At 44.0% G+C, this 20,651-nt stretch overlaps 2 protein-coding genes and 1 non-coding gene across 4 annotated transcripts; 2 read left to right on the forward strand and 1 right to left on the reverse strand.

Moving 5' to 3' along the window:
• The first annotated feature begins 11,817 nt into the window (after window positions 1–11,817).
• On the forward strand, window positions 11,818–11,979 carry LOC121988208. The gene has a single exon (XR_006113945.1). It is a non-coding gene; the product is annotated as a U1 spliceosomal RNA (small nuclear RNA).
• Window positions 11,980–13,349: 1,370 nt separating this feature from the next.
• Window positions 13,350–14,292, forward strand: LOC121987141. Its single transcript, XM_042541034.1, has 3 exons — window positions 13,350–13,433; window positions 13,585–13,772; window positions 13,923–14,292. The coding sequence occupies exons 1-3, from the start codon at window positions 13,350–13,352 to the stop codon at window positions 14,290–14,292; spliced, it is 642 nt and encodes a 213-aa protein (XP_042396968.1).
• Window positions 14,293–14,383: 91 nt separating this feature from the next.
• LOC121986352 (translocase of chloroplast 90, chloroplastic-like) lies at window positions 14,384–18,744 on the reverse strand. Of its 2 annotated transcripts, none has more exons than XM_042540241.1 (3): window positions 18,563–18,744; window positions 17,832–17,949; window positions 14,384–16,960 (listed from the first exon to the last, which is right to left on the reverse strand). In XM_042540241.1, exons 2-3 carry the CDS (start codon window positions 17,944–17,946, stop codon window positions 14,751–14,753), a joined length of 2,325 nt encoding a protein of 774 aa, XP_042396175.1. In that variant the 5' UTR covers window positions 17,947–17,949; window positions 18,563–18,744; the 3' UTR covers window positions 14,384–14,750. The 2 variants fall into 2 exon arrangements, with proteins under 2 accessions (XP_042396175.1, XP_042396174.1); XM_042540240.1 differs by having other exon boundaries at window positions 14,384–16,963; window positions 18,563–18,743.
• Window positions 18,745–20,651: the final 1,907 nt, after the last annotated feature.

A 20,651-nucleotide genomic window follows, 5' to 3' on the forward strand; every position in this document is an offset into this window, starting at 1 on the left:
CCTGCAAGGAAGTCGGGCCGGGAGGGGATTCCCGGCGACGACCCTCCGACGCTCAAGTCAGGCAAGAGGAAGACGAGAAAGTGGCTCTGAATATGCGAGAATGCGTACCTCAGGTGAAGTGTGAGGCCCCTTATATAGAGCTGTGAAGAGGCTCACACACATATACCGAGGCGAATACGTGTCCACTAACCATACCTCAGTATGGACTTGTCAGAAGAGCTTACCTGACACCATACTTCTACAGTCCGAGCACATCTCTGATGGGACAGCGGAACCCTCTGTCGTAAGATCCTGCGTATGGCCTGATCGTTGAACATACCCACTGTCAGAGGATGTTCCCTTGTCCTTTTGTCTCTTCTTACCCCATTCCGAGCGTCCGACCGGCTGAGACCCCTCACGTCCCACGGTCAGACGTGTTAGTCCACTGGAGATTTCGGTTGTGTGCTCTGAGACTTGACAGTATTTCTACTTTGTCGATGGGTTACCGCCATACAACCCTTTCACCATGACGCCAACCCCGACTCCTACGGGTGACTTTGCTTGCTCGAACGTTCGCCGCCGGCCCCCAATCTTTATCCGCTTGACAAACCTCTGTTGAACTTTTACCTTTCCACCTCCACGTGGCGTTGACTTTGCTTAAAAGGTCCCATACCGGATCACTTGCCTCCCTTCAAGTCTAGTCGGGAGGCGATTAGTCCAACTGACCGACCATCGGTTGTGCCGAGGCCCATATGCATCTTTGCTTCCGGACACGGGCAGCTAAAACGCTACCAACGCCAACATTCCTCGATATCTTCTCGAAGTTTCGCCATCTCCATCATTAAGGTCGAGCACGCGCCACGCAATGCGTTCCGGTGGTGAATGCCACGTGTCGAGGCCGTCACATCAGACGCTGCCATGCGGGCATTCTGACGGATCGAGGCGGTTCAATGAACGTGTGATGTGTCTTGCGGCGACCTGAATCCGACGGTGGAGGCCGCTCGGGCTCCACCCTATAAAGGCTTCTCTTCTTCCCTTCGCCTCACTTCTGCTGTCGCGTGCTTACTACTGCTTCTCGCGTTCCAGATTTCCGGCGATCTTGCTCCTGTTTTCGGCGGTCTCTGGTGCGCTTTCCTCGATCCTCCTTTCGTTGTAAGGTTCTCCTTCTTTCTCTCTTTGGTTCTTGTGTTTTCTTTGCATTTCTCTTCCGAGTTTCGATCCTCGGGGCCTCTTTTCGCTTGCCATCTTCTTTTATCCTCTGCCTTTCGTCTTTTTACCTTTTTTGATTTCGTCCGCTCGGCCAATGGCTAGCTCCTCCCAACCTCTAGACCAAGCTCTCGGCCCATGGTATACTACCATGGAGTCGCGCTTCGATCGGTACGACGCCGATACTCTGATAAATAACTTTGACATCCCTTCCGACCTCGAAATTATCCTACCCACTCCCTCCGCTCGGCCACACAAACGGTCGCGCGGAGCCTTTTGTGTTTTCCGCGACCAGTTCACTGTCGGTCTGCGACTTCCAATTCATCCCTTTATCATTGACGTTTGCAATTTCTTCGGCATTCCGCTCGGAAGCCTAGTTCCCAACACTTTCCGCCTTCTATGCGGCGTTGTCGTCCTATTCAAAATCCATAACATTCCCCTCCGATCGGAGGTTTTCTACTATTTCTACTACCCTAAGCAGTCTGAGCCGGGCACTTACATGTTCCAGGCTCGGCCCGGCTTAGTTTTCTTCAATAAACTACCTTCTTCCAATAAGCATTGGAAAGAATTCTACTTTTATATTCGCCTTCCCGAGCGGGCCCCCTTCCTAACGAAGTGGCAGATCGAACCACCAACCTCACCAGAGCTCAAAAGGTTCAAAACTCGACCGGACTATCTTCATGCCGCCAACATACTGGCCGGTCTGAGGTTTGACATCAACAAATTCCTACCTGAAGGGGTGATGTATATATTCGGTCGGAGTCCAATCAGGACCCCCCTTCCGAGCGGTTTCGGTAAGAATTTTACTTTGTGCATTCGTTTTAATTGCTAACTGATTTTCTCTGTTTTCCATTACAGCAAACATTGTCATGGAGTCGGTGATGGCTGGAATTTTGAAGAGGAAGGCGGCGGCGCTCGAAGCCGCGGCGACCAAAAAAATGGAGACGCTTGGCATCCAGCCGGTCGGCTCTAATGAAGGGGAGAGCAGGACTCACGAGGAGTCGACTGCTCAGGCTTCTCTCCCGGAGCCGGTGGTGGGAGCAACTGTTAGCCAAGAGCCTTCCGGCCGGGAGGAAGGCTCCGCTCAGGGAGAAGAGCGGCCTCTCCGTCAAAAGAGGCGCCGATTGGAGACTCCCCTCCGATCGGCCACGTCTGCAGTCCAGCCGTCCGAACGGGCCACTGCAGCTGCTCGCGGCAAGGCTCCAGAGGTCGAGGCGATTTCGTCCGATCGGACCCCATCTCAGCTGGATGCGTCTGCGGACCCTCTTGAGGCTATTCCAGTCAGCGCCCTTCCGCCCGCTCCCCGCCGAGTAGAGCGTTCGACAATTTTGTTCCAATTCTCTGCGCCGGCTTCCAATCCGTCCCCGGCTTCCGCTCAAACTACACTCGGTCGGCGCCGCACCGTCAGGGTCTCACTTCACCTCCCGACCGAAGAATTGTTGCCCGAGGCCGCTCGACCAACCGCGCCCGAGCACATTATCACAATGAAGGGGCCCTTAGCCGAAATGTGGGCCGATGCTCGGGCACGCGTCGCCATGATTCCACTCGGCAGTCTGGCCAATAGCCACATACGGGAGGCCACCGGGGTAAGTGCATTTTTTTTTATGCATTCTTTCCGATCGGCTATTAACAATTTTTCTTTTGTCAGAGATGGGTGGAGGAGATCGCTGTCTCCAACCGTCTGGCGATGGTGGACGAAGAATTGAGAAGACTGAGGGCTGCAGGCGGTCCGCCCGGCTCCCAAAGCCCTTCTTACTCTGAGCTGCAGAAAGAGCTCAAGAAGGCCCAAGACTTGTTGACGGCCGAGCAGAAGAAGACGGCCGATCAGGCCCACACTTTGGCCGAGCTCGAGCGGCAAGTCAAGACGCTCGACCAAAAAATAAGCTTAGCCACCACTCGGAAAAACACGGCTATCTCCGATCTGGAGAAAAAGAATGTCGAGGCTCGGGGCTTGGAGCAGAAAGTAAAGGAGTTGATGGAGCAGCTCGATGGAGAGAAGGCGGGCCGCTCGACCTCTGCAAATAAGCATAAGGAAGAGCTGAAAACTCTACAGGAGTCCCTCGCAGCCTCCCAAGCGACCTTCAAGGAATATCAAGACGCTGAGCCTGGCCGAGTCACAGCCCTGCGGCTAAACTACATCCGTTCGGCTGAATTTTCAGAGAAAGTCTGCGAACGGATGTACACTGCCTTCGACCTTGCTATGACCGCCACCACAACATATTTGAAGTCCAAGGGTCTCCTCCCCGACTCCGCTCTCATCCCGGCCGCCGATCAAATGGCGCTCCTCGACAACATCCCGAAGGATCTTTATGATTATTTAGAATAGAAGTTTATATGTAATTCGACCGCTCGGCTAAAAACGATCACTTTTTTATAATTCAGGCGCTCGGCCTTAATGTCTTAAATGCTATCCTTTCGCTTGCTTTCTCATTTATTAATTAGTATGTGTGCTAGCCGCTCGGATTACCAACTACCGTTGCTCGTGTTCCCTTAAATTCTCCTCGTTATTCGCCTTTCCTCCCACCTTTCTTGTGTTCGAAAGGGATTTTTACTAAGTATCTTGCATAGCTAGTCCGCTCAGCTGAATATATCCTATTTTGTAAACAGGATTTCTGTCGGACATTCACGAAGTACTTTTGGTTACTTGACCGATCTGCCCCATTGACTTACAAAGTCCTTCTTTATTGTCTTCTTCCGGCCGGGGGGTTTATAGTCGCCGGCTCGACTCTCGATTTTTAACGTCGGAGCTCGACGGTCTTCCGCTCAGAGGGTTTATAGTCGCCGGCTCGACTCTCGATTTTTAACGTCGGAGCTCGACGGCCTTTTAAGGCTAATTTTAACGCTTCCGTTCGGCGAAGATATTTGCCATCTTTTATCATTTTGCTTCCTGCATTACAAGGACATGGACGACCAAAACATATATAAAATTACATTTAGCGCACCTCTCATCCAGCCCGGTACTGCTGGAGATGATTCGCGCTCCATGGTCGGTCCAGCCGCCGTCCGTCTTCATCCTCCAAATAATAAGCACCTGAGCGGAGCTTATCGATGACTTTGAATGGGCCCGCCCAAGGAGCCTCCAGCTTGCCAACGTCGCCGACCAACTTTACTTTCTTCCACACTAGGTCGCTGACTTAGAATGCCCTAGGGATCACGAGCCGGTTATAATTCTGCTTGATCCTCTGCCGGTACGCCATCAGCCGGACGGACGCTTTGGCTCACTCTTCATCAATCAGGTCTAATTCCATGTTCCTCCGCTCAGCGTTATCATCATCATAATTCTAGGTCCGGACGGACTCGAAGCCGACTTCAACCGGGATGACCGCTTCACCGCAGTATACTAAATGGAATGGCGTGACAGCTCGTCCACCCAATCGAAGTCGTGCGGATGGCCCATAAAATGCCTGGCAGCTCGTCCACCCAACTTCCCCCTATATGGTCCAGTCGGACTCGAAGAATTCTGAGTATTTCTCTGTTGGTTACTTCCGCTTGGCCGTTACTTTGGAGATATGCCACGGAAGTGAAGTGTTGCTCAATGCCATAACTGTTGCACCATTCTTCGAGCTGCTTCCCGACGAACTGCCGCCCATTATCAGATACGAGCCGACGAGGAATGCCGAACCGACAGATTATATGCTGCTAGATAAATTTTTTGACCATTTGCTCTGTGATCTTCGCCAGCGGCTCGGCCTCCACCCATTTGGAGAAACAGTCGACCGCCACAAGTAGAAAATTCCGCTGACCGGTCTTCATAGGGAATGGACCCATGATATCCATTCCCCATTGATCGAACGGACAAGCTACCGTAGACGCTTTCATCTCCTCTGCCGGTCGGTGGGAGAAGTTGTGGTACTTCTGACAGGAGAGGCATGTCGAGACGGTCCGCGCGGCGTCTGTTTGCAGGGTTGGCCAGAAGTATCTGGCCAGCAAGATCTTCTTGGCCAGCGATCGTCCGCCCGGATGTCCCCCACACGATCCTTGGTGCACTTCGTGGAGGATGTACTCCGCATCCTCCGAGCTTACACACTTCAACAGGGGGCGAGAGAAAGCCTTCTTGTAGAGTTGATCTCCAATGAGCGTGAACCGACCGGCTCTCCTCCTTAATAGTTGGGCTGCTTCCCGGTCGGATGGTGTTGCCCCCGATCGAAGAAACTCCATGATGGACGTCCTCCAATCGTTCGGAAACACAAGACCCTCCATCCGGTCGACGTGAGCCACCAAAGCTACTTGTTCAATTGGCTGCTGGATGACGACCGGTGATATTGAACTTGCTAGTTTGGCTAATTCATCTGCCGCCTGATTTTCCGCTCGGGGTATCTTCTGGATAATAACTTCTCTGAAGTTGGCCTTGAGCTTTTCGAAGGCTTCAGCGTAAAGTTTGAGCCGAGCGTTGTTAATCTCAAAAGTGTCTGAGAGTTACTGAGCGGCCAACTGCGAGTCCGAATGGATTGTCACCCGACCGGCTCCTACATGCCGAGCTGCTTGCAAGCCGGCTATGAGGGCTTCGTACTCCGCTTCGTTATTTGTGGCTCTGTAGTCCAGTCGAACGGGTAAGTGCATCCTTTCTTCTTGGGGAGAGAGTAGTAGCACGCCAACCCCGCTCCCGAGCCGAGTGGACGATCCGTCCACGAATATTTTTCACATAGCTTCGGGTTATGGCTTTTGCACTTCGGTGACAAAATCTGCCAAAGACTGCGCCTTTATCGCCGAACGGGGTTGATACTGAATGTCGAATTCGCTCAACTCCGTGGTCTATTTGATGAGCCGTCCCGACGCTTCTGGGTTCAACAGCACTCTTCCCGAGGGGCTATTTGTCCGGACGATGATAGTATGAGCCAAGAAATAGGGACGAAGTCGCCGAGCGGCGAGGACCAAAGCAAAAGCCAGCTTCTCGAGTCCGGTGTAGCGAGATTCAGCGTCTTTTAAAATGTGGCTCAAGAAGTACACTGGTTGTTCTTCTTCGCTCGTCCTCACTAGTGCCGAGCCTACTGCCTGCTCGGTTGAAGATAAGTAGATACAAAGCGGCTCACCCATAGCTGGCTTGGCTAGCACAGGCAAAGAGTTCATATATGTCTTCAGTTCTTCGAACGCCCGATCGCATTCTTCATCCCAATGAAACTTAGTGGCTTTGCGCAAGATTTTGAAAAACGGGAGGCTCCGGTCGGTCGTCTTCGAGATGAATCTGGACAATGCTGTTATCCGACCGGTCAAGCGCTGTACTTCCCTTAGATTTCTTGGGGGCGGCATGTCTTGTAATGCTTTCACTTTGCTGGGATTGGCCTCAATGCCCCGCTCGGTCACTATATAGCCCAAGAAATGCCCCCCTTTTGCCCCAAACAGACACTTTTGAGGGTTCAGCTTAACTCCATACTTCCTCAGCGTTCAGAAAGTCTCCTACATGTCTTTAAAGAGATCGGCCGCTCGGACGGATTTGATGAGGATATCATCCACGTACACTTCCAGATTTCGTCCGATCTGCTCCTTGAACACTCTGTTCATCAGGCGCTGGTAAGTTGCTCCAGCATTCTTCAGTCCGAATGGCATCACATTGTAGCAGTAAGTGCCGTCGGCTGTAACGAAGCTGACCTTCTCTTGATCTTCTCGGGCGAGCGGCACTTGATGGTAGCCCCCCTGATAGGCGTCGAGCATGCATATCAACTCGCAGCCGGCTGTGGAGTCCACCAGTTGATCGATCCGGGGTAGAGGATAAAAATCCTTTGGGCATGCTTTATTGAGATCCCGGAAATCGATGCAAACTCTCCACTTGTTGCCCGGCTTGGAGACTAGCACCACATTCGCCAGCCAGCTCGGGAACTGAACCTCGCGTATATGGCCGACCTCCAGGAGCTTCTCAACCTCCGCTCGGATGATGGCATTTTGTTCAGCGCTGAAGTCTCTCTTTCTTTGCTTCACCGGCCGAGCGTCCGGTCGGACGTAGAGCTCGTGCTACGCTATACTTGGAGAAATTCCGGGCAGCTCATGCGTCGACCAAACGAAGACATCATGATTTTTCTGGAGATATTTGATCACTTCCTTTTTCTGGCTTGCCTCCAGATCGGCCGTGATGAAGGTGGTTGCTTCCGGTCGGGTCGGGTGAATCTGCACTTCCTCTTTTTCTTCATAAACCAAAGAGGGTGGTTTTTCGGTTATGGCTTCACCTCGATCCGTGGCGTTTTCCGAGCGGAGTTAGCTTCTGCTCGGACCATCTCGACGTAGCATCGTCGAGCGGTCAGCTGGTCTTCTCGTACTTCTCCTACTTTATCTTCCACCGGGAACTTGATTTTCTGGTGGAAGGTGGAGACGGCCGCTCGGAACTCGCTGAGCGGCGGTCGCCCCAAGATGACGTTGTATGCTGAAGGAGAGTCGACCACGACGAAGTTGGCAGTCCTCGTCCTTCTGAGCGGCTCCTCTCCCAGCGAAATAGCCAGTCGGACCTGTCCGACTGGCAGAACTTCATTGCCCGTAAACCCGTAGAGGGGGGTTGTCATGGAAAGCAGCTCGGCTCGATCAATTTGCAGTTGGTCGAAGGTCTTTTTGTATATAATATTAACTGAGCTTCCTGTATCGATGAAAACGCGGTGAATAGTATAGTTAGCTATTACCGCTTTGATGAGGAGAGCGTCGTCATGTGGCACTTCGACTCCTTCCAAGTCCCTGGGTCCGAAACTGATTTCGGGACCGCTCACCCGTTCTTGGCTGCAGCCGACCGCATGGATCTGAAACTGCCTGACGCTCGCCTTCCTTGCTCTGTTGGAGTCGCCTCCGGTCGGCCCGCCAGCAATGATGTTGATTTCGCCTCGGGAAGTGTTACTTTTGTTTTCTTCTTCCCGAGCGGACGGCCTATGCCGCTCCCTAGACACCCGGGGATTGTCCTTGTGCCTTTGAGGGTAATGCCGTTCGGGAGACTGATGCTGTTGCCTGTCGGGTATCCGCAGATTGGCCTCATGATGCCGTTGTCTCCTATCGGATGATGATGATCGACGGTGGCCACCCCGGGGCACGGGGTGGGCGATCAGGGGAAAGCTCCGACAATCTCTTGTATTATGCGTGTCTGTCCGATAGAATGAGCAAAACATTGGGGTCCATACCTTCTTTTTAGGTTTGGGCCGCTCGGCCGATACTTCTTGAATGACGTGGGACCTTGCATGTTGCTGGGGGCGGCCTGCTTCAGCTCGCGGTCCTCTGGGCGGCTGATGAGCAATGTGCGGCTTCCACTCGGCAGTGGGTGGACACTCGGTTGGAGCTTCCTTCCTTCGGGCCGCCTGGGCTTCCTCCACATTGATATATTCATTAGCCCGGTGTAACATATGATCGTAGTCTCGGGGCGACTTTCGAATAAGTGAACGGAAGAAGTCACCGTCCACGAGGCCCTGTGTAAACGCATTCATCATCGTTTCTGAGGTGGCCGTTGGAATATCCATGGCCACTCGGTTGAACCGTTGGATATAAGCTCTGAGCGGCTCTCTGGGCTCTTGTTTGATGGCAAATAGGCTGACGCTAGTCTTCTGATAATGCCGACTGCTTGCAAAATGGTGGAGAAAAGCCGTGCGGAAGTCCTTGAAACTTGTGATGGATCCGTCCGGTAGCCTTCGAAACCACCGTTGCGCCGATCTCGAGAGGGTGGTAAGGAACACTCGGCACTTTACTCCATCTGCGTATTGATGAAGGGTGACTGTGTTGTGGAACTTACCCAGGTGATCGTCTGGGTCGGTGGTTCCATTGTATTCACCGATTGCCGGGGGCACATAGTGCTTTGGCAGAGGGTCCCGCAAGATGGCCTCCGAGAATTGACGGTTGATCCGCTCGGGGGAGGTGTCCGCTCGGGGGGCCTTGCCTTTTCTGTTGTCTCGTATTGACACTTCATCTGATGAAGATCCTCGATCATGATTGACTGCTGCGGCTTCAGGAGGCGTGCGGAATAGGGCCCGATGAAACGGAACCGTGGCAGCGGGTGCTTCCGCTCGGCCTCCCGATGCGGACGTCGCTTGTTGCTCCATCCGCTCGGCTTGTGCCTTCTGTTTTTGTTCCACAAGCTTAGCTGCTCTTGTCTCGATCAGAGCGTCGAGCTCCTCTGTGGAGAGCATCACCGAGTGCGGTCGTCCAGCTTCGTCCATTGCTTCCTATCGGATACAGGAGCGTTCCCACATACGGCGCCAAATTGATCCTGTCCGAACGCTGAATCAACGGACGCTGGGCACGTGGCGCTCTCCGAACTACTGACGTAGATCTTCGACCGGTCGTGGGGACCTCTGGCGAACCTGTAAGGAAGTCGGGCCGGGAGGGGATTTCCGGCGACGACCCTCCGACGCTCAAGTCAGGCAAGAGGAAGACGAGAAAGTGGCTCTGAATATGCGAGAATGCGTACCTCAGGCGAAGTGTGAGGCCCCTTATATAGAGCTGTGAAGAGGCTCACGCACATATACCGAGGCGAATACGTGTCCACTAACCATACCTCAGTATGGACTTGTCAGAAGAGCTTACCTGACACCATACTGCTACAGTCCGAGCACATCTCTGATGGGACAGCGGAACCCTCTGTCGTAAAATTCTGCGTATGACCTGATCGTACGTTGAACATACCCGCTGTCAGAGGATGTTCCCTTGTCCTTTTGTCTCTTCTTACCCCATTCCGAGCGTCCGACCGGTCGGCAGCCCCCTCACGTCCGACCGATCGTATGTGCTAGTCCGCTCGGGAGATTCCCGGTTGTGTGCTATGTGGAGACTTCGCAGTATTTCTACTTTAAGCCTTCGGCCGAGCGGGTTACCCGCTCGGCCATACAACCCTGTTCACCATGAGCGTCGGAACCCCGACTCCCGGCGGGGGTGTCTTTGCTTCCGTTCAGAACGTTCGGCCGGTCGCCCCAATCTTTATCCGTTTGGACAAACCTCTAGTTGAATTTTTACCTTTCCGCCTCCACGTGGCGTTGACTCTGCTTAAAAGGGGGTGAGTCCCCCTTATTACCGGATCACATACAATGTAAAATAAAAAATGCTAGTTTTTTATTGAGTTCCTCCTCTTTTCTTTTTCCAATTCTCCTTCTTTGCGCTTCTCTTCCTCATTGAGATTGGAGAAGAGAAATCACACTTAACACTAACATGTGTTGATCCGGTTGGTGCTGATATCTTGATTAATAACGAGTTAGATATCTTTACTATTTTGTTTCCTTGATAGACATTAAGTTTAATTTTTATTTAGATATATTTACAATCATAAATTGTTTGATTTTTCTTTTTTCTCCATTCTATCATTTACAACTGTTCTAGTTTAGATGTTGAAAAATATGGTTTATTTTTTTCTTTTGTTTTGTGTTTAATAAGTCTCTTATTTAGTTTTTGATAAATGATAATGACTGATTTGGTCTCGTTGTGATTTTTATTTTCTAATGATTGTATTAAATTTTATCATTTTATACGTATAACAAGTCTCTTATTTAGTTTTTAATTAATGATAATGACTGATTTGGTCTCGTTGTGATTTTTATTTTCTAATGATTGTATTAAATTTTATCACTTTTATACGTATATTTTTTATTTATCTCCTTGAGTTATATTATTATATTTAATAATAATACTCTATTTAATACGGTAAAGCTTATACTTTTCTCTGAATTAAGTTATAACTTGAATATGAAAATTTAATTAATAATTTTATATCTAAAAAATATAAGAAAATTAATTTTTTTAAAAAAATATTTTAAATTAATATTTTAATTTATTAAAAAAAATTAAATCATCATTTTTATCCCAAGTTTAAATGAAAAAGGATAAACGATTTTTTTTTAAACAACGTCAGATACCTAAATTTTTTATTTCTGCATAGGACCTTAAATAAACTTGAGCCAGCCTTATAACAATGTTGTTGAAGTACCGAGAAATCTATCCTACTGTAGCATATAAAAATTATCAGTTGGGAGATAAATATAGTTTCTAGAGCACTGTAGTATTGTTGGTAATTTAATGTAGCATACAGAAATTATTGTTAAAAATTTTGACGTAGAATACTATAACTATATAATTACTGTAGTGTATTGCAGCAGAATTGCTATTGTAGTGTACTGTAGTTCCAAAGGACTTTGATTGTTCAGGTGAACTTGATCGTATTGCTTTGTGGATAAATCTGAATACTATTACATGTTTTTTCTTCACGTCAAACAATGAACGAAGTCCAATAAAATCCGATTAAAAGTGTTGAGTCCCTCATTTAAATCAAATTGAAAAACAAAATCGAATGATGTCCGATAAAAAATGTTTAAAATACTTAAGAGGGAAGAACCATCACAAATTAAAGAATTAAAAAATTTAAATTCTTAATTTTGATTTAGCCTAGTCAAATTTAATTTAATCGGTTTAATCAAAATTAAAATTTTAAATTGAGACTTCATATGAGCTAATTCAATTTAATTGGACTCACCAGTAGACGGAGAAACGGGGGAGATCATCGCGGACGTGGAATTTTGGCAGCGGCGTTAGAAATGGCGATCGGTCTTGATGGACGGTCGGAGATGGGCTTGGATAGAGATCGAACTATAGACGGTGGATGATCATAATGGATTTTAGTCCCACATCTGTAAGTTGTGGAGGGAGAAAGCGAGCCGAGTTGCTTAAGACACAGTCCTCGTCCAACTTTAGACCATACTTACCTGGACGGGGTCGACGGCCGATCATGAAGGTCCGTGGCTTAAATCAACGGCTTCCATTGCACTCTGGAGGCGCGTTGGTTTACCATCTCCCCAAGTGGGAGAGTGGACGTCATAATTTGTGATAGAGGGGGATTCGCGCCTGCGCGGCCCCTGCCAATTTTGATAATTAAATTTTTAATGTCTAAGGCTGCAGACTCGTTCCAGAAGGCCTGTTTCTACCTGCCATTGAACTATCAAAATTCCATCGGCGGCTTTACCTTTTCTATTGTAGAGGCCATTCTCTAGAAATTCTTCGTTTTTACTCTTACACGATCGGCTACTAGCGTTAACCGTTTCTTAACTCGGCAAGGATTTGGGGAATCTTCTTCAGGTAGGACAATCGGTTCAGATATTCGTATTATCTGCCATTTCTTATGCTTAAGTTGGATGCAGTAATATGTTGTTCTTGTGATTTCAAGTTCTTCCTCGCTACTATTGTGCAGGCATCGGATTTAAGATCGCCTATCTTGCGCTGGAAATTCCTTTAAAGGGTTTTAAATAGTTTCTTTACTTGCTTTTGACCCTTTTTTTTTTTTTTTATAATTTTGAATAGGGTTTCGTATCCCTTTATGTTATATTTCTAGGGTAGAGTTTCGTGGGCAATCAATGCTGGTTTGATATGGGAAAAGTTGCTGCATTGATATGAAATTTCTATATGTGCTGGGATATTGTTGGATAGAAATGCAGGTTTTCTGGTATGCTAAAAAGTTCTGGGTCGGTACGTGTAATTGATGAGTCAAAATGAAAGACAAAATGAATCAGGGAAGAGAAAATGGACTTTACGTAGTACCAGACGTGTTTGGCTATTAGATGTTTAGATAATTTGGATAATTTTCTGGCATTGACTGAGATGACATGAAAGGGAACCTTAGTGCAACGGTAAAATTATTGCTGTGTGACCTTGTGATTACGAGTTTGAGTCACAGAAAAAGTCTCTTGCAATGCAAGGCCTTCGTATAATAAATCCAATGAGGTCCGATTCACTGACTGAGATGGAATATCACATATTGTCTTATTGTTTGCTAATATCATCACATTTTAGATGACCAGATAAAGATTTTGAAAATAGTTGCTCCTCTTCTTTATTCAATTTCTATTTCTAACCGCCTATTTGATGGGAGTGCTTTCTGAGAGTTAGAACTTCTGTTACTGACTATTCTAGATTCAATTGCCATTAGAACTTTGCATATTACTTTATACAAATATTGGCATCTTCGTTCAACTTGTATCTATTGTCGTGCAATGCAAATGATTCTTTCTTAGGTAATCAGTAGTTTAGGTTGATTATTATTTTTTTTTTTTGCAATTATTGTATGTTGACATGCAATCCTGCAACTTTTTGGTTATCCACGAAACTATTGTAAGAGAGTCTTTTGGTATGTGTTTTTACTCTTTTATTTTTTCATTTATTTTAGGAAATGCTCTGATACATATGGTCATGTGGTCAGGTTGAAAATATACTTGTTGGTTTATTTGGATAAGCAAATGGCTGGACAAGTTGCTTCATCGCAATCTTCTGAATCATTTGAGTACATGCTGCTAGAAGGAGATCCGTATGAGCTAAGGCCCGTAGATATATCTACGAAAACTCAGAGTAGCATATGGATTGATCCAAATGTCATAAAACTTAAGTATAGGATAGGGCGTGGTCCATATGGTGATTTGTGGATAGCAACTCGACACCAACACACTAATGATTATGATCACTATCATGAAGTAGCAGTCAAGATGCTATATCCTATCAGGTAGGTCACCTGATGAAATCTATCAACTAGTTGTACTAAGGAAAGAAAAACCAAAAATTCCTAGTGGGCTACCTCGAGAATTGGAAGATATTCTTCATGGATGCTTCAAATATGATTTCAGAGATCGTCCTTTAATGAAAGATATTCTCCGTGCATTTGAAAGGTATGATACTTAAGAGGGAAGTAGAAGCTTGCTCTCATGGCACATCCGAGCTGATCTGAATGCAACTTTGCTCTTATATAACACATGCCTTTTCTCGCCGTGCAATCTGAATACTGTAAATTTAATCTCTAGGCTTTTGGTTCTTTTCAGATGCATAAATGTTCATAGCGAAAGTGATGCTGATGATCAGAAAGCTGAAAAAATAAGCCATTTTAATGACACTAATTGGGCACTCCTGAAGGACCAAGTTCAGGTCGGTGATGCTGTTTGCCCTCGGAAGGCCAGAAACTTGTGCAATTCAGAGAGCACGGAGAATCCAATCTCAGAGGGAATCATTGTCGTGAAGGGTAGTGATGACTACCTTCTCGTTCGAGTTCACGGAATGCCAATTCACAATCCTTTAAGAGTGCACTATTCTACAGTGGAGAGGGTGGCCTATGGCTTTGTTGCTGGCGATTGGGTACGTGCAAGTGATGAGGACAAGAAGTGCTCTTTGGTTGGCATCCTTCAACCAAAGTAATCTCTTCTTTGTAAAATAATGTTCCTGTAAAAATCTTTCTTTCGAAAATATTCAACACAAAATAATTTATACGAAACAAGGGAGCCTCATCTCATACTAATTAGAAAGTGTATCGACTACTCGAGAAAATTGATTGTACATTTCCATATTATTGAAGTAAATGCTAAAAAAAGTTATCTGTAAAGAGCATAACCTGAATTAGAAAATTCTGCTCAATATCAATCTTATTTGAGGCTAGAACACTTTTAGGTCCTTTTTACATACCTCCACTGTATTTGAATTCCAAAACAAGTTGTGTCAAGTTCACCCATTCTCGAATCTCTCGGTGCATTGAATTGAGTTGGTTAAGCTATATCGACAGTAAGAGATAGGGCAGCATCCCCAAAATATGTCTGTCAATGCTCCTTCTCTTCCTACAAATCAATAACCCAAACTATTCTTCTGCGTCGACTGAAACATCAGTCCTTTTTTCTATGGAACAGAGCTTTGACTAGCGAAAAGATTGCGACTAGCGCAATCTCAATGTGTTCTGAAGTGCTAGTCTTGATGCTTATTTGACCTAACCCTTGGTTGTTCAGGTTTGCGTTGATCGACATCTTTATGGTGCGGGTTGCCTTGAAATCAGTCTGAACACTTCCACTCAGAACCACATCCTTGTTGAAGGAAAGGATAGAAGCACCAAGAGTCACCTTATCATCTTTGATTGGGTAATCTTTTCCCCTTAAAGTCGCTTCTATGCTGGCGCCTGAAGCCACTTGACCACAACCCTGGATTTGTCCAGCATTTGCAGCTATTTTACATCTCCTTCCGATGATAAGTGTATTCTCTAGCTTACCTCCAATGAAATACATATTCCCATACTTCGTGACAGACAGACCACCTCCAGTAGTGTTAAGCTTGAAGTTTCGGAACTTGGCATCGCCATGAACAGTACAAACCAAATCATTGGCAGCAGTTTGGAGATCGACTTCTGTAAGCAGAGAGTAGCGTTTTGGATCAGTAAAACCAGCGATGCACTCAGATTGAATACTGAAATCTTCTTTATCCTTTCTCATTTGTGCAAAAAGCGATGCTTGGAGGTTTCTTCTTATCTCTTGAGAACCTTCCAAATTGATTCCATCAAACCCAACATCATGATCCCATCCATGAGAATCTAAAACCGGTCTCACAGTCCACTGATCATGACCTAATACACAGCGGAATCTGTGGACAGGGTAATCAGCATCAAAATTTAGTGGGATAACTAGATCCGATACTTGCATAACCTCTTGGGAAGCTATATCCTCGTTGCCATCATTACTTGTTGAGTCATTATTATGGTGAAGCATTGTTTCTCTTTGCCTTCTGAGTTCTTCCTTCCACTGTTTCTTTAGATACAAGGTTTCCCGATAATCTAACTCATCAAGATAAGCATTTCTCTGGACTTTGGATAGTTTTTGGAATTGGGCTTTTGTTAATATACGAAATGGAGGCAAGTTATCATAATCATCCTCATCCTCGTCATTGTCCAAAACCCCATCTGCATCATCATTATCAATGTCATTGGCAGTAGGTAAAGAACGGGGACGAAGTAAAGACGATAGGATATGAGGCAATGAAGGTGGCCGACTGCTATTAGGTGTTAGTTGGAAGCTGTCCTGAAATTTCAGTAGCAGATTAGCATCTGCCAAGACCTTGGTTGCAGCACATAACAGCAAGAACTGACGTAACCACACCTGGCCATTTGGTAGAACCTTCTCACCTTTAGTATTAGTTCTGCACATCGGATGGTTCTCTACAAGCACAGCAGGAGTTTCGAATTGTGCATTTGAAACAGCCTGACGTACATAATGCTGAATGATCTTCGTGCACTTATGCACAAAAGAATCGTAAGCGACAGGCAAGCCCGAGGGTCCTTCAGGAGGGTGTGATGAGGAATGTGTCATGACCAGGACGGTGTTAAACCAGATTGAAGAACCAAAAACATCAGTTATAAGCTTAAGCAGTGGGTAATCACTATATCCCCTGTTCATGACATCAAGCCGGTCAATATACAACACAACATCTGGTTGGGATTTCCTAACGAATCTTTTGATGGAGTGCAGCAACTTTCTGTTCTGATGCATATTACTGCAAGATGCTGAAAGACCAGGTGTGTCAATTACTGTAACATTAATGCCTTTGACAGTCCCGACAATTTCCTGAATACGATTAGTGGCAGGTTGGAATGCATTGGTAGCTAACATCTGTTGCCCAAGAATAGAGTTTATCGTTGAACTTTTACCTACACCTGTTTTCCCCAAAACAAGAATCCTGAGTGAGAAATCCAGATCAGGTCTACCAGCTGCTTCAAGTTGTGAAGCAGCTAGCCAGGCTTTATTAACCTTAAAAACTGGCCTCTTGACATCCGAGTCACCAGCTCGAATCAAGCTAGAAATTTGCAATCTGTATAGAACTTGTGAAACTATAATGCTTTCTGGCGTCATTCCCATTCTATGGACAATACGTAAGAACTTGATCTGAAGTTCCTCGACTTTACTCAATTGATCGGCATTCCAATCATGGTATCCTTGTCCTGCTTGAGAAGACTCAGCAGTAATGAGATGTTGACTAGCTGGAATTTCAGTTGCTGGAATATGGTGGGATTGGGAATCCCTAGCTAATCTGGTTCCAGACGTACTTCCCGTGTCTTCTGCATCCAAATAATCCAAATACAAAAGAGGTCATCCAATAAGAATTAAGAATACAATGTTGAGGAGATGCAGGCATAATTCAAAAATTCTCTGAGATAAAGATTGAAGGTTAATAACAATGGGAAACGCTTGGAATCACATGAAAATTAACATGTTATGCTCTTAAGTTAATTCTGACCATGCCTCAGTTCGACCTCATTACATGATAGTTGAAGATGCCAAATAAATTTCAAAAGGTTAATGGAAGTCATCAGCATTAGACTTTTAGAACATAAGATGGAAGTAAACTGCAATAGGCATTCAAATGATAAGTGAAAAGTAGAAAGAAAACTATGTACCTCATTATTTGATAGCTAAAGATGCAACATCAGTTTTGAAAGATTAATGGAAATTATCATTATTAGACTTTTAGAATGTAAGATGGAATTAAACTCCAATGGATGTTAAAATGATAAGTGGAGTAAGATAAACTATGCAGTTACGTCCCACACAAATCCATTCATGCAATCAAGACGAAGAAAAAATATTGCAATCCTCAACAGACAAATACATGAAGGAATAGATTGGATGTATGCAAAGAGGAATTCCTCATAGGCATAAACCCGATCATTGAAATAGATTGTCACAGCCCACATAGCTAAGAGAACTGACCCATTATTTTTTCAAGCTCAATCATTGGCCAAAATGCTTAAGCCTAAGATAATAGTAGCTCACTCATCTAAACTTATGGAGCTTCTTCGTTATCCCACAGCTCACCACGTGAGACTAAACTAGAGTGACCTATATTGGGAAATATAATAACAAAAATAGAAACTAGTACAAGAAGCAAAAGAAATAAAAAAATTGACATTCAAAGTAAGAGAATACCTCGACTGCTAGCTTCTTCATTTGTTATGTCATCCACAAAGAATCTGAAAGGCCTTGCGGATAGCAAGTTATTAGATATAATTTGGTTGGAGACCCACTTCCTAAAATCCAACATCGTCTACATAAATGGAAATTAGTCCGATTAGTATAAAAGATTTACAGAAATCAAATTATTACTTACCATACTGAATTCTTGTTCCTCTCGAAGAGATAACTACTTCATTAAAAGAAGGAATACCGTATCGATTCAATTTTCTTCTCGGTCTAGGTAGCACCAAACAGGCAAGTAATGGCAAAGGCTATTCCTTCTGACAAATTTGATGTCCTAATTCTTGTAATACTCAATTTCTTTATTGTCGAATACCACAAAAACATTCGCACCTCACCAATGAAATCTTCCCATAATTCTCACAATAACCAGAATCGGAGTTTATACTTTTAGCTAAACTCACTATACACTAAAAAAAAAAAAATCCATGTGAGATAAATCTGGATGTCAATTAAGGTCTAGATTGAAACTTCCTTTTCTAGCCATACGTCGTTGTACGTTGAGGAAAACCTAACAATCTTAGCATACTCAATAAATGAAACCCAGTTCTCAAAATCGTCATCCAATGGAGAGATCAATTAAATTCTATAAAAGAACTATACCTTCGTCTATTCTTTTTCTAATCACAAACTATAATAGTACTACCGAAAAAATCAATTCGAGACGGAGCTCGGCGTCATACCTATGCAAGGAGCGGACGAATCGACCAGCACCGGCCACCGAAACTTCCACTGCTGCCTCTGCCACCGTCCCACCGATCGCGAAGCAAGAGAGAGGAGCCGAAAGAGAGCGAGCGAGCGAGCGATAGAGGAAGAAGGATCGGGGAAGAAAAGATATGATGGCGGCTTCGCCCTGCTGCTATATTGGCCATCCATCGTGTTACGATAAAGCCAAAGAAAACGGTGCGTACCACCAGGCGATTGGGGCCCGTTACGTGCCGGAATTTTGTCTTAGACCGATATAACGGGCTACTGTGCTAGAAAAATGAACAATTAATAATTCTATAAGAGCATTCGCATTGCTCGTTAATGGAGTGTTATAACACCTTCATTGGTGTTAAAATCAATGTGAAGAATTGTTGTAACACCTTTTTACATTAACACGTTCATGACTTTGAACGTGTTAATGTGGTATGGGGCCCTAGCCCACCCCGGGAAGTGTATTTTAATTTTAAAATTAAAAATCAAATAAAATAGGTAAATAATAAATAATGAGTGTATTTTTAGTAATAATATTTTTTTAATGGTAATAATTTATTTGTTTAACATACTTTTTCCAACAATTTAAGCTTGTATTTTATTTTATATTATTTTATTTTTTATTTAATTTGAATTAAATTTAAAAAATTATAACGGTTAAGTAACTGCTATTATTAAAAATAATAATAATAATTTTAATATTTTAAAATTAAAATTTATTTAAGATGATATAATTTTAAGATGATTGAGTGGATATGAGACTCATGAATAATGAGTATTAACGTTAAAAGGAAAGTGTGTGAAAGAGATATGTCATTATAACGAGTATGTGACAGTGGACTCTATATTTTTTTTGATAAGGTGATGAGTGTTATAACATAGATCCATTAAGGGTATCCGTAATCGTAAACCTCTTAAAAAAGTTTATGCTCTACCATATCATTATCACATAAAAAGTTCAAAATCTTAAGACATCTGTAATAGAGGTTTATAGCATGAGATTTATACTATAAACTCTTCGTTATAAACCTCACCCCCCATTATATGGGTGGGGTTTATAATTTTTTTTTATAAACCGGTCCCAAAATCTTGGGATCGGGTTTATAAAAAAGTTGTAAAGAAAATTTATATTTTCTCTCTTGACTCCACTGCATGTATTTTGCATGTCCATTGCATGTCAGAGTGTAGAGAAGTTTATGGTAGTGGGGAGGAGTTTTTAAAAGAAATGAGATTTTTAATTTTTGACACGGCAGTGAGGTGGCAGAACATAAACTTCTTCAAGAGGTTTATGACTACGGATGCCCTTACTTCTTTTAAAAATCACTCTATATTATCATAAAACCTCTCTCTTTTAAAAACTCCACTTCTTTTAAAATTTTCTCTCTATCCTCTCTCTACTATTTTTTTTTTATAAACTTGGTCCTAAGATTTTGATATAGGTTTCTAAAAAAATATATAAACCTCACCTATGTAGTAGGGAGGGGTTTATATTGAGAGATTTATAGCATAAATGACATGCTATAAACCTTCCACTATATATGCCCTTAGAGTATCTACATCGCTGCTAATATTTCAACGTTAATATCTACATGGTACTGTACACGTTAAAGGAATTGAACGTTGTTAATATATATATATATATAATATTATATTGCTATTAACGCATCGTTCTAGATGTACTGTGTTATATTTTAAAATTAAAAATCAAATAAAATAGGTAAATAATAAATAATGAGTGTATTTTTTTTAAGTAATAATATTATTTCTTTACATACTTTTCCAACCATTTAAGCTTGTATTTTATTTTATATTATTTTATTTTTATTTAATTTGAATTAAATTAAAAAAATTATAACCGTTAATTAACTGCTATTATTAAAAATAATAATAATAATTTTAATATTTTTAAATTTATTTAAGATGATATAATTTTAAGATGATTGAATGAACTGTGAGACTCATGAATAATGAGTATTAACGTTAAAAGTAATGTGGGTAAAAGAGATATGTTATTATAACGAGTATGTGGTAGTGGACCATATATTTTTGGATGAGATGATGAGTGTTATAACA

This window comes from Zingiber officinale, chromosome 5B (assembly GCF_018446385.1).
Source record: "Zingiber officinale cultivar Zhangliang chromosome 5B, Zo_v1.1, whole genome shotgun sequence".
Classification (NCBI taxonomy): Eukaryota; Viridiplantae; Streptophyta; class Magnoliopsida; order Zingiberales; family Zingiberaceae; genus Zingiber; species Zingiber officinale.